This window comes from Zerene cesonia, chromosome 19 (assembly GCF_012273895.1).
Source record: "Zerene cesonia ecotype Mississippi chromosome 19, Zerene_cesonia_1.1, whole genome shotgun sequence".
NCBI lineage: Eukaryota > Metazoa > Arthropoda > Insecta > Lepidoptera > Pieridae > Zerene > Zerene cesonia.
The window spans coordinates 7,758,620-7,770,951 of NC_052120.1; the positions used below are offsets into that span (position 1 = coordinate 7,758,620).

At 31.8% G+C, this 12,332-nt stretch overlaps 1 protein-coding gene across 1 annotated transcript in view; it reads right to left on the bottom strand.

Annotated features, from left to right (window-relative positions):
• Nucleotides 1–12,332, bottom strand: part of LOC119834422 (ATP-binding cassette sub-family G member 1-like) — a 46,051-nt gene that overhangs the window by 2,677 nt on the left and 31,042 nt on the right. The window contains exons 3-9 of the mRNA XM_038358780.1: nucleotides 11,720–11,909; nucleotides 7,303–7,448; nucleotides 5,541–5,700; nucleotides 2,734–2,921; nucleotides 2,085–2,238; nucleotides 1,032–1,200; nucleotides 46–146 (exon numbers count right to left, since the gene is read on the bottom strand). Of these exons, the coding sequence (XP_038214708.1) occupies nucleotides 46–146; nucleotides 1,032–1,200; nucleotides 2,085–2,238; nucleotides 2,734–2,921; nucleotides 5,541–5,700; nucleotides 7,303–7,448; nucleotides 11,720–11,909 (1,108 nt within the window). The remainder of the gene's footprint in view (nucleotides 1–45; nucleotides 147–1,031; nucleotides 1,201–2,084; nucleotides 2,239–2,733; nucleotides 2,922–5,540; nucleotides 5,701–7,302; nucleotides 7,449–11,719; nucleotides 11,910–12,332) is intronic.

Genomic DNA, 12,332 nt, shown 5'->3' on the forward strand with positions numbered 1-12,332 from the left:
TATTAAAGACTTTAATTTTTGATCATTATAATTAAAATCTATTACCATTACTGGAACAGATGACATCGTAAGCGCAGCATAATACGCCTTCAGACTGTACCACCGGTTGAAATATTCGCGTCGTAACATACGCATTTCCATTGGAACTAATGAATAAAATAAACAACAATTTTAAATAAGGTAATACAATATACTAGATCATATTAAAAGGTAAAGAAATTGGAGGAAAACTAGCCTAAACCAAATTAAATAAATGCTTTACAACCTGTATTCATAATAAATATGACAAAATGTAGTTCTATACATAAAACATTATGAAAATACTTTTTACTTTAATTCATTGCCAGTTAACATGAAAAAAAAAAATGTTATAAAATATTTTTATTTACAAACATTGGCCCACTTTTGGACTCGGCTTTATTATTTAGGCCTTTGTGCCAACAGCCCGTCTTTGTGAGAATATCGCTGTTGCAAATCCTACTTTACGATTATTTCTGTAAAAAATTCACGGGCGTCTATTTAACTTCAAAAACTTGTTTTTCATAATAATAAGAACTTTGTTGCTATATTACTTGAAATTATTAAATTATAATTCCTATAATTAGACAAGGTTGAAAAGTACTACACCACAGTTCGACTAATTATTTCGATTAATCTAAAAGAACTGAATTTAATATAAAAAGAACTATTATTAGAAATTAGAAATTATGATTAGAAATTAAGATAAAGCTGTTCAAAATGTACTAAATCAAAATTCAAAACTAATTTGAAAAGAAACTAAGTATGTTAACTAATTCATAATTCATTGAATTTATGTTGTTAATTCTTATTACTTATAATCTAGCATTATAATTTACTTTATCTAAAATATCTCTCTAGCTATCTACTATAATTCAATATATATCTAAATTAATCTAACATAAATTGAAAATAATTATTACGTCTTCAATTTTTCTCTTGACTCAACAATATAGGTTTTATTTTTTTATATCATATACTCTAAGTTATAAAAATATAAGAATGCTACTTACATAGAAGTATAGGTATCATGACATAGGTGTACATGAAGAATACAAGACAACTGAGGCAAAACTTGAAATTAGCGATGGGTACCGATCCGTTATTGCCAATGCCGAAGAAGATGCCTCCGAGAAGAACCGCTGCAGTGACGTGGTGGATAAATTGGATCCAGAGACTTATCTGAACAAAATTACGAGCCTTAATTGGAAGTTGGACAAGACAACTAGGTTTGCTTGGTAAACAAAAAGCTCAAATACTGCTACGACATATCTATAAAATGAAAAAAACTTAACTGAATATAACAATTGAAGGATACCTGATACGTAGTTAGATATAACATGTAATTGTCAAATACTTAAAAGATCTTTTATGAAGAAAGGACAGGATAATACTCCTCTTCAATAGCTACTATTTCAAAATGAGTGGTTACCGCGGCCAGACCACGGCATCATAATTATATAACAATTCTATAATACTTATATTTTAAAATATTAAGTATTCTAATGCAGTTAGTACGCGAAGTTTTTGGATTGTTGGAGTTCTTTCTAAGTTTGAGTTAGTAAGGAACTTGCATATAAAGTAATATTGTAGGTACTAAAAGTAGTTTAAGCCTAACATAAATGCAAACGACGTTGCATGGTAATAGTTCATATTTTATGTATGGTAATTCTTCATACTTTATAATGATGAAATTTCCCGCATAACAGAACATTGGGTAGGTACCTAATCACCATAAATGCACAACAACAATTGATTTATATTCGAAACAAAAGCTACGTGATACTTTTTAAGATAGCGTTATCAATAATAGCCATTTTAATTTACACTCATTTTTGTACAACACATTAGAATATATAAGGGAAGCTGATTAAGTTTTCTCAGAAACACGTATTAGTTATATTTTGTTCTGTGGAGAATGCTTTTGCGTATACCCAAGATCCTCGGGGAACTCCAAAGAGAGCCTCCCGCTGCAATAGTGAACTAACAACTAAACACATAATAACATGTATTTAGTCGACAAGAAAATCCCCTAGAAGGATGCATACAAATTTAGTTCTACTTACAGAATTTCTTCTACTCTGCAAGGACATTCGCTTCAATAATATCCAGAATTGCGTCAAAAACGTGGTAGGGAACTCCATTCTCTGCAACTGCTCTTTTGCGACGTGTTCAACGAAAATCCTTTGAACAGACTCGTCTGAATGTAAAACCGGTTTGCTGAAACAGAAAAGGAGCTTATATCGTGTTGTGCATTTTAGATTCTGTGTAGCTTGAATTGATATGTAAGTGGACGATACGTTTTAAAAGGATTGCACTTCTCTGATAGATGTCGAGTTTATTAGAATGTTGTGTCCAGGCTTCACAAATAACTGTATATGTTTTTTTTTATTTGATCCACAAAACTTGTTACAAATGTTTATTTCATTTATAACCTTCTAGAAGAAGACAAAACCTGCCTTTATACAAAAATGAAAGAAAATCGGATACCCTAATTTAGATTTTTGCTAACAATATTTGGTAAAATTTGTTAATTCGTTACGGAATGACACGATATATATGTTGGAAATTTCTTCAATAAATCATAAAAAAAATATAATTTGATCGACATTTTAAATTAGCATTATCTTATTTGAGCTTAATTTATTTGGTACCTACGTATCGAAAAATTTGCCTAAAATCAATTTTTTTCGTAAATCCACATGTAGTGCTTACCGTCCACCTCTAGTAGTAATTCTGTCCAGGCGTCTACAAAGTTTTCCATTGTGGCAAAGCTCGGACATTTTGGCCGCCACTTCGGTGTCATTGCAAAGGGTTTCGAGCACAAAGTCGGCAGGATTGTGTGTTGTTGGACATACGTGGCCGACCTCTGATAGATACGGGACTAGCATCGAAGAGGCACCCTGGAATTAATTTACGCTCTATTTAGTACTTGTCACGTAATCAGAAATCTGAGATAAGGGCCACCGGGAATTTATGTGAAGTTTTTTTTATTAGACATTTTCAATGTAATTATTATTGCTATGTATTTATTGTCGTCTCGTATTGTTTCAACAAAGAACATTCCGGGGAACCCTCATTGTGGCAAAATTTAAATGATTATATAAAAACTTAAAAAAAATAAAAAACTTATTATATATCTATAAAACTAGATAAAAGCAATATCTTATATCAATAAGCTACAAATTTATTATGATTTCTAAACTAAACAAACGAGATACATGTCGATAAAGAATTTGAAAATTCTAAGAGAAAACGAGTTTCAGTGGTTTATAAAAGTATGCTCCAATAATGTATGAATTACTTTTGAAGGTACTACGTAAATTACGAGTAAATATTTTATAAATAGAGAAGTCCGAACTCGTAGTGGAATTATAATAATTAGGTAACATTACATAGGTAAAGTATTTTTCCATAATTAGTAAAAGTATTTTACATTTAGGTTAGATAACTTTGATGTTAAATTAGTGAATAGTTTATCCCGTAACTCCCTTATAATAATTATTATACATGGAATTTTAATGCTATTAAAATATTTAAATTCGTGATTCCTTCTTTTCACATTTTTAAATAAAATAGTGGCTGTTTGATAAAGCACCAAAGATAGACCTAATCTTTGTTTAATCGTTCGCAGCATACAAGTTACGAGGCGAATGACTAAGTTTATCTCTAAGTTTCACAAGCAAACATCCTTTCTTGTTTACTAGCTGAAAATCTAGTCGACTAAATGTATGGCCATTAGTTGGAAGCGTAGATTTTATATATAGAACGGCAAAATTATTAAATTGCCTAATGTGTAATTGTTTTGTAGATGGTAGGTATTCTATATTGAATATTAAGTAAATAATTTTAAAAATATATGAAAACATTACTACTGCTACTAATATTTATGTAATATGGAATGAAAACTTAGTATATAATATACTATATTACACAATACTATTCTTATAGTATATATATAGTATATAATATACTATATTACAAATATATTCTTATTTTTTGTTTATAATAAAAATGAACTATTATTGGTATCGCCATTTTCATAGCCAAATCTAAAGTACACATCCGTTCTGGTCCAGTATTTATCGTCTGTGGAATTAATGACGGGATCAAAGCAGTGTAATTTGCGTATCTGTCAGTTTTGCAGACACAAAGCCATGCTAAGATTCTGCAGAATATCTGGCGTGGATCTTCAGACAATCTAGATCTTCATTCTATTGTGTAATTGCATTTATATCGTTATTAATGTAATATTGTATATATAGACTCAACGCCTGTTTTGAGTACCAGTTTGCTTTTTAATTGTTAATTCTTTTTGGCTTATTTGAAACAAATCTCTTTATTGAAGTTGAAAGAGATCCTAGTAAGAAAAAAAAAATGCATCACGAAAATTACAAAATTGTGAAGAATTAGAAATGAAACTAACTATTCATTTATGTGCTTAACTTTAGTATCTACATATACTTATGTTCTGTTCTATGCTAAACTAGCTTCCCGCCCGCGGCTTTGTCCGCATAGTCGCAGGAACGATTTCCTCGCATCTTCCCGTTCCCGTGGGATTTCCGGGATAATAACTTACCTATTTCCGTCTCCTGGTTCTGAGCTACCTCGGCACAAATTTTCAGTCAAATCGGTTAATCCGTTCTTGAGCTATATATATATGTATATAGAAGATTAGAAATAATTTATAACGAGTGGCAGGAAAAAGTGTCATATCTTTAATTTCGCTCGATCAAAAATTGGCATCTAATAACAACATCAAATTGTCGCTTTGGAGTTTGAGCTTCATTACCAAATTATTTGGCGCAGGTTAAAACTTTTTGATGAGCACATCCGGTACTGCAAACTTTGTTTAATTAGTACGGCCGGCGATAATCAACTCTGCCTCACGGTGTCATAAAGTACGTTTTATGTAGTATATAAATTTGTAAGAAAACGTGATCAGTTAAGATTGTTGGAAGTTTGGTGAAAGAATTGCTGCCTTTGATTTAGGTGCTCCGAGTGTTATAAAGTCACTGTTTAATTTTGTATCTAAAAAATGTTGAAGTTATTTATTCTAAGGTATGATATTTATGTTGAATGTGAGAGTTGATCACGCTTTGGCGAGAATTGGGCTGGTTGGCACCGGTGAAGTACCAAGTGCCCACACAATAGAATACCGGCGTAACATGCGAATGCTACTGTGCTTCGTACGGTGAATGGGGGAATTGGAGGCCCGTCCCTTTTACGTCACCCTAAATAACCCATTCCTTCTTTCCTGTCTTCGAATCCTTTTCTTATCCCATTAAAAGCGGGTAACGTTTCCGCAGAGGCACTACCTTTGCGAGAGGTTGGTGTCATAATAATAACTGAGTTTAGTTATAAAGCAAATGTTTCATTCTACTTCTACAATGTAGGTGTAGTGTTTTATGACGAGAAAAACGTCTATAACGACGATCGTATACGATACGGTATTTGTTTAGAAACCTATAATGCACATATTTATTACACATTCTATCGCAATAAACAATACAATGTTGTACCTGATAGCAACATAATCCCCTCGATAAAACATACACGCGGTCAAAGAGCGAGAACAATGACGCAGAAGGCTGGTGAATGGTGCAGATGATGCTTCTTCCTTGGCGGGAGAGAAGTCGCAAAAGTACCACTAGCTGACGAATCGACACGATGTCTAGGCCTCTGCAATGAAAAATAGCTCTGTTAGCTATAGGTACGAATATTTCTGTACGGGTAGACATTTCTTTACTTTTTGTCTTACTTTAAGTAAACTACATTTTTAATTAATATTATCAAAGAGGACGCGAAATTAGTAAAATATCCTGAAATTACATTCAACCGTTCTTGAGTTATGTAGTGTTTAAAAAACGTCTACTTTCATCGCTATGTAGTGAATATAGCAAATGTTCTCTTTAAAATCACGTGAAAGCAAACGGAGGACCAAATGCTAAACATCGTAGATTCAGTGGGGGCGCAAATCCCAAGTCTTGATAACGTTCCTAAAATTTGTTCCTTGAACATTGTATTGACAAAAAGGTTTCCTTTTTTTAGGGAATTCAACAATTGCAGCATGTTTCGGGTAAACTATTAAAGATTAAAAATCTGTTTCAAACTAGGCATTAGAACACTATAAGTAGAAATTAGACAATTTTAGAGAATTTTATTTGAAACTAAACATTTATATATGACCCGATATTTACATACTGTTACATAGTGTAAAGAGACGTGTTATTAAAAGGCGGTATTACGCGTTTGAACGTTTGTAAATCCATCCATATTATGAAATGCATTCTAAGTCAAACAATTCCTAAAATCTCATCATTGTAGGAAAGACTAATAGACAGTATCAGTCCGGCAAGTGGCGCTCTGAGGATAAAGGTTAATAGAGTATCACTAAAAACGTTTCAATTTTCCAAACACGCACCGGCTTTATGTGCAATAAAACGTAACGGCGAGTTTGGTGATTAAGTCAATTACATCTTATTGTGTACACTGTACATGTTACTTGGTGTAATTCGATGAGAGACCTATGGGCGTCACGTTCGGTCTTATACTAATTGGAAGTGATCCGCTTTGAAAGCTTCTACATTAAAATGTCCACTTGGCTGAACTTATAGAACAATTACGGAAGAATGAAATGTGATTAAGAACACAATAATGTTAACTCGTTAATATACCAAACTTTTGATTAGTAGGTGAGCGCTCATGTAATATAACTAGCAGTCCGCACAAACAAACAAACTCTTCAGCCTTATAATATTAGTATAGATACTTTAATAAGTGAGAGGAAGTAAGATTTTCTTTAAATATACCTCTGCTGTATACAACTACTTCTGGTTTATTTTCTTTAATAGAATTGTCATATAGTTGTCACTCTTTTCTGACAAAACGTCTTTCGATGTCGAATTCTATAAAACGTCGCATTTCTAGGGATTGTCCCTTAGTGTTCATACGTTGTATATTCAATGTGTCACACAACTACCCTCACTTTGTTAATAGGCCTTATCACTGGCTGTGATTTGCTATCAATCAATTAGGAAGTTGTGTAGAATCGCAGTTCATTCATAGACCCCTTTTGATTTCTAAAACCTTATGATACAAGTAAGTTTGTTTCCTTATTTTATTTTTCATTACAATTTCCTTGTGATTTAATTAAGCCGACTAGCTAATACGCACGTTTTCAATATTTTCGCAACATAGTATGTTAAGACGTTCAGGCTTCACTACAAATAAATCTTTTAACGTTCAGAGCACTGCAATTATATAATAGCAGATTTTACTCACGTGGTAGGTTCATCTAGGAATATGATAGGCGGGTTGTTAACAAGTTCCAGTGCTACGGAGAGCCTCTTCGACTGGCCCCCGGAGAGATTTTGTGACATTGTGTCGCGGTGTTGCCAAAGGCCGATAGTTTGCAGGATTTCTTCTACCTGAAAAGAAAAGGTTTGTGATCATCCTACAAATACTATAAACGAGAACATTTTAATGTGTGTGTGTGTCTTTTTCACACAAAAACAGATGATCAAGATATATGTAGGAACTGGTTAAGCACATAGGTTATCTTTTACTCAAGCTGCGGGATCAAGCTGGAGCTAGTCTATAGTCTCAATATTAATGTTTGCTTTTGTTTTTTGTAAAGTGATAGTTTTTGGCATTAAAATTGCTAATCTTTCTCATGTCAAATCAAACAGTTTAATATATAAATTAATGAGTTATTTAAGCCCTCAATCATTCTTGTTACAACTGTATTATATAATTCCAATTGGTGTTAAGGATAATTTATTAAAATAATTAATCATAATTACTTATATTGATCCGTTTATAAACGTTTTAACGTCTTTGTATATTTTATGCTTATGTTTTGTTAAAATAATATCTTCCGGCATTTTAATTTGAACTCTTTTTTTATCTACATTTTTTGTTTTTATCGGTAGATGTATGAAGTTATGAAAAAAATGATTTATTGCGGCAAAAAATAAAACTTATATAAATAATTTATCAGTTTTGTCTATAAAAAATCATTATTAATGACTTAAAATTTGTCTAAGAATATACAGACCGATTTATATAATGTTTATATTACTAGACGCTCGTCTCGGCTCAGCCCGGATATCAAGATTCCTGTTTAATCCTATACATATAAAGGTAGCATTTAATCGGGATAAAAAAGTATCCTATCACCTGTCTGTACACCAAATTTTATCAAAATCCAAGCAAACAAACTTTCGCATTTATAATATTAGTGTAGAGTGTGATTGCAGACTCATAAAAATATTATTTTAAATACAGACAATAAAATTGAAATGTTTTTTACTCGTTTGTTTGTAATTTAATAACAATTTTTTTTCCCGCCCAAGAAAAGTGACATAAGTCTTTTCCTCTCATCATCTGTCACCCTCTTCACACCAACTGGATATTTATATGCATAGGTCCTACATATTTCCTGTCATCGATCAACAATATTTAAAACATGCAAAGAATGTTAAAAGTTAAGTTGTTTACGATTATTCATTGCATTGCATTCTAGGCATATTTATTAATATTAATGTTGGCTTGCCAGTTGATGATTGATTGTGTCCATAATCCTCCAGAAGCGTTATTTAATGGGAAAATAAAACAAATCAACGTTCATGACATGAATGAGTTCCGACCATGGCCGAAATAAAGGCTCATTGTGAGAAATAATAGAATTACATGGAAATTACATTCCGTAGAAACGCATGTGAAAAAAATATGAGGAAATATGATGAACTCTATATATTATAACATTAACGAGGTTCGATTAATAGATTAAGCGTAAGTATAAAACACTTAATTGGACGATAGATTGCATAGTACAATGAACTTCAGAACGATTTAAATAACATTTTGAATTAATGATAACTGCTGATAATGATAATGAAGTTGATTTTATTATCTTATATACGTAAATTCGGTCAGAACTGGCGGCTTTTAGCTAGCTCTTAAGTATAACATCATTATAATTATTCCCACTGCAGTGATACAGGTTAACACTCCTCCAGTCGGTAGCGAAGCGTAGGAAGGCAAAGTTAACATATCATTGAACTTTTTTTGATTGCTTCTAGACAAACCAGTTTCCAGACTTCTGTGCGTGTGTTTGTGACGGAAAATCTAATTCGATTTTTTTTCGAGAATGGCATAGGTTTACAATTCAAATGCTACGAGCAAGACCTAAGGGTATATAAAATCGAGACTTATCTACAATCTTATCCATCTTTACGTAATATATTAAGAGATCTCAGAAACCCGAAGGATTTAATCCCGGTGTGGCACAGAAAGTTGAACATGAATAAAACCCACCTGTGAAATGCATGTTTCTCTACTCAGCACCTTATTTTCGCGTTAATATTAAAGTTAAATAGGATATAATCTTGGTTACCAAAGTAATAACTAACTCACTAAAGCCTATATCTTTATCTTAAATATAAGTGCATGGAATTTTACTCTGTACTTATGTTACCTAGTTATGTACCTACATATGTAAAGCAAACTTTTAAGTATGCATTTTCTATTTATATCCATATTAGTAATATAAAGCTGAAGAGTTCTTTCGATTGTTTGTACGTGCTAATATCAGGAAATGCATGAGCGAATACAAGAGACCACAGACTAATAAGTACAGACAAGATACTTCTTTCACAGTTTGTTATGAAAATAATATATTTATATTGAATTTTAAACAAAAAAAAATGTTTCATTGAAATATTGTTTTCTTCATGTCTACTTCCTGTAAAATTTAAAAAATAATTAGATAAATGAAAATAGAAACAAATTTTCCATATTTCTGAATTATGTCGTAAAAATGCAATATGCTAGAAATTGATAAAATGAGAAATATAGAAATGAATGACATTTTTGACGTCGGTTTAAAATCACGGTCAATTTTAATGATCTTATACCTTTAAACGAGCAATTCTTGTATATATATATATATATATATATATATATATATATATATATATATATATATATATAATTGGAATCTTGGAATCGGCTCCAACGATTTTCATGAAATTTAGTATACAGGGGGTTTCGGGGGCGATAAATCGATCTAGCTAGAATTTTTTTTAGAAAATGTCATATTCGTGTTTTATTCGTGTTTTTTTTCCTGACATCTATTGGTGAATAATAATACTATTTTGCTCGTAGATAGCTGGACAACTGAAATCTGAAATTACACATAGGCACTTTTTATACCGATATTCCTACGGGATACGAACTTACGCGGTTTCAACCGCGGGTCACAGCTAGTGTTTACTTAAAGACCATTAAAAGAATCAAGTTGCATCTTCACTGACGGATGATTAAGGGCAAAGGCATATTATTCATTACTTTAACTAAGTTGACCTTATACGGAAATTTGATTATGCTATAATGAGGTAGAATGGGAATAAATCAAATGATTTCTTTGAATGTTTAACATTGACCTACATTGGGAAGGTTAGATTTGTTTATAAATAATCACTCGGTTTAGATTTATGTTGTGGTTGAATTTATATATACAAAACAGATATTTGTGTATATTCATAAACATCATTGTATAACAGTATTTTTATTTTTTTGGTTTAACATTCGTGAAAAATATTTCAATAAAATATCTGCTGCTTTTTCAACTATTCTGTAGCAGCAGCAAAAGCAGCTCTTTAGGAATTCATCATTTTGTTTCTTATAGTGATTTGAATGAAAAGCGAGCATTTCAAATTACAAGCTGGAACGGAAGGAATTAATTCATCTATGTGTTTAGGGCCTGGTGTTGCAAAACAAACTAATGTTGTACATTTTACAAAGTTTAGTATATTATTATCTGTGGTTTTGCTATCGATAATATAATGCTATAGGTGCCGTGTGTATTAAATAACTAATAACAATTTTTCCGATAATTGCAGCTATGAATGGTGTAACTTCGACTAAGCTCGTAGTGTATTTAGGTAGGGTGTTATTTTCAAACATTCTAAATCTCGTACGCTTTAATTTTGTTACGTTTTGATTCTTCATTAATTCATTGATTCACCAGTATTCCCACTGATAATTATATTTATTGATTAACAATGTTTTTGTCTCTATTTAAATATATATAATTTTAACATATTGAAATATTACCATGTGATAGTAGAGTGAAATGCATATATTCTCAAATCCGACTCATATTTAAAATGCATTCATTGTAAGCCGAGTATGGATTAAGCCATTGTTCTTTCACATATGCAATCTGGAGTAGTCAACATAGTAATCTTCTACATTGTTGCCTGTTTGTAATTAAATTTGAAGATTTATAGTCGCAAAGAAATAAGTTAATATGTACTCATATTTTTTAACCCTTGTTAAAAAAGCGTTTACTTGGAACGCCCGATAGAAATGATAACTTGAACATATCTGACCCATGCATGAGTGAAAGAGAGTGTTGCCGTAACGCGTTACGTAACGAGGGGTTCGACCTCCCGTATGTAGTTATCACTTCAAAAATCTTTATTCGATTTAAAATTCGCCACATAAATAAGATGTTGTTATATTTCTATTTACGGTAGGCTTCCTAAATTTCAACATATTAACAGAAAATTTACTATTTTCCGTCAATGAATTGGCATTTATTATTTCTATGGAGACACAACTACAGCACCATTTTCAACACCCCTCTATAAAAAGAATAAAAATGATACTTAAATAAAAAAAAAAAACTTACAATCAAGTCCTTCTCAGCATCTCCAAGCTCTCGCCCCAATTTGAGATCAGCAGCTATTTTCATAGATTCCTGCACCGTGAGTCTCGGCTGCAGTAAGTCATCTTGCATGATGTAGCTGCTCAGCTTCTTGAAAACCCTCATGTCACGCGCTTGGCCGTTCACTGAGATTCTTCCGTTTACACCGTTTGATCTAAACACGTGTTAATTTTGATATATTTTAACAATCAATATGTAATGCTATATTATATCCGAAAGTACGTAAGAATGTATGGAAATATGCTTGCTACTCTTTTACGTGAAAACCACAGAATGAATTTTGATGATATTTGGCAGAGAAGTCGCTTATATACCGGAATAATATATAATCTATAGGAATACTTGCGTTTGCCCGGATATAACCTGCTGTACTTTGCGGCACCTTTAGTTAAATATGTTTTGAAAAGAAACTGATTTAAAAAATAGTGAGACGAGAAACGTATAGAAGTTTTAATGGAAACTCTGTGCGGGCCTCCTCATATATTTTACTGAATAAAATCAGTTCACTACCTTCAGTGAACTGATTCAACAAAATGTTTTTACCATACCATACAAAATTTTAATAGTATTGGCAGCT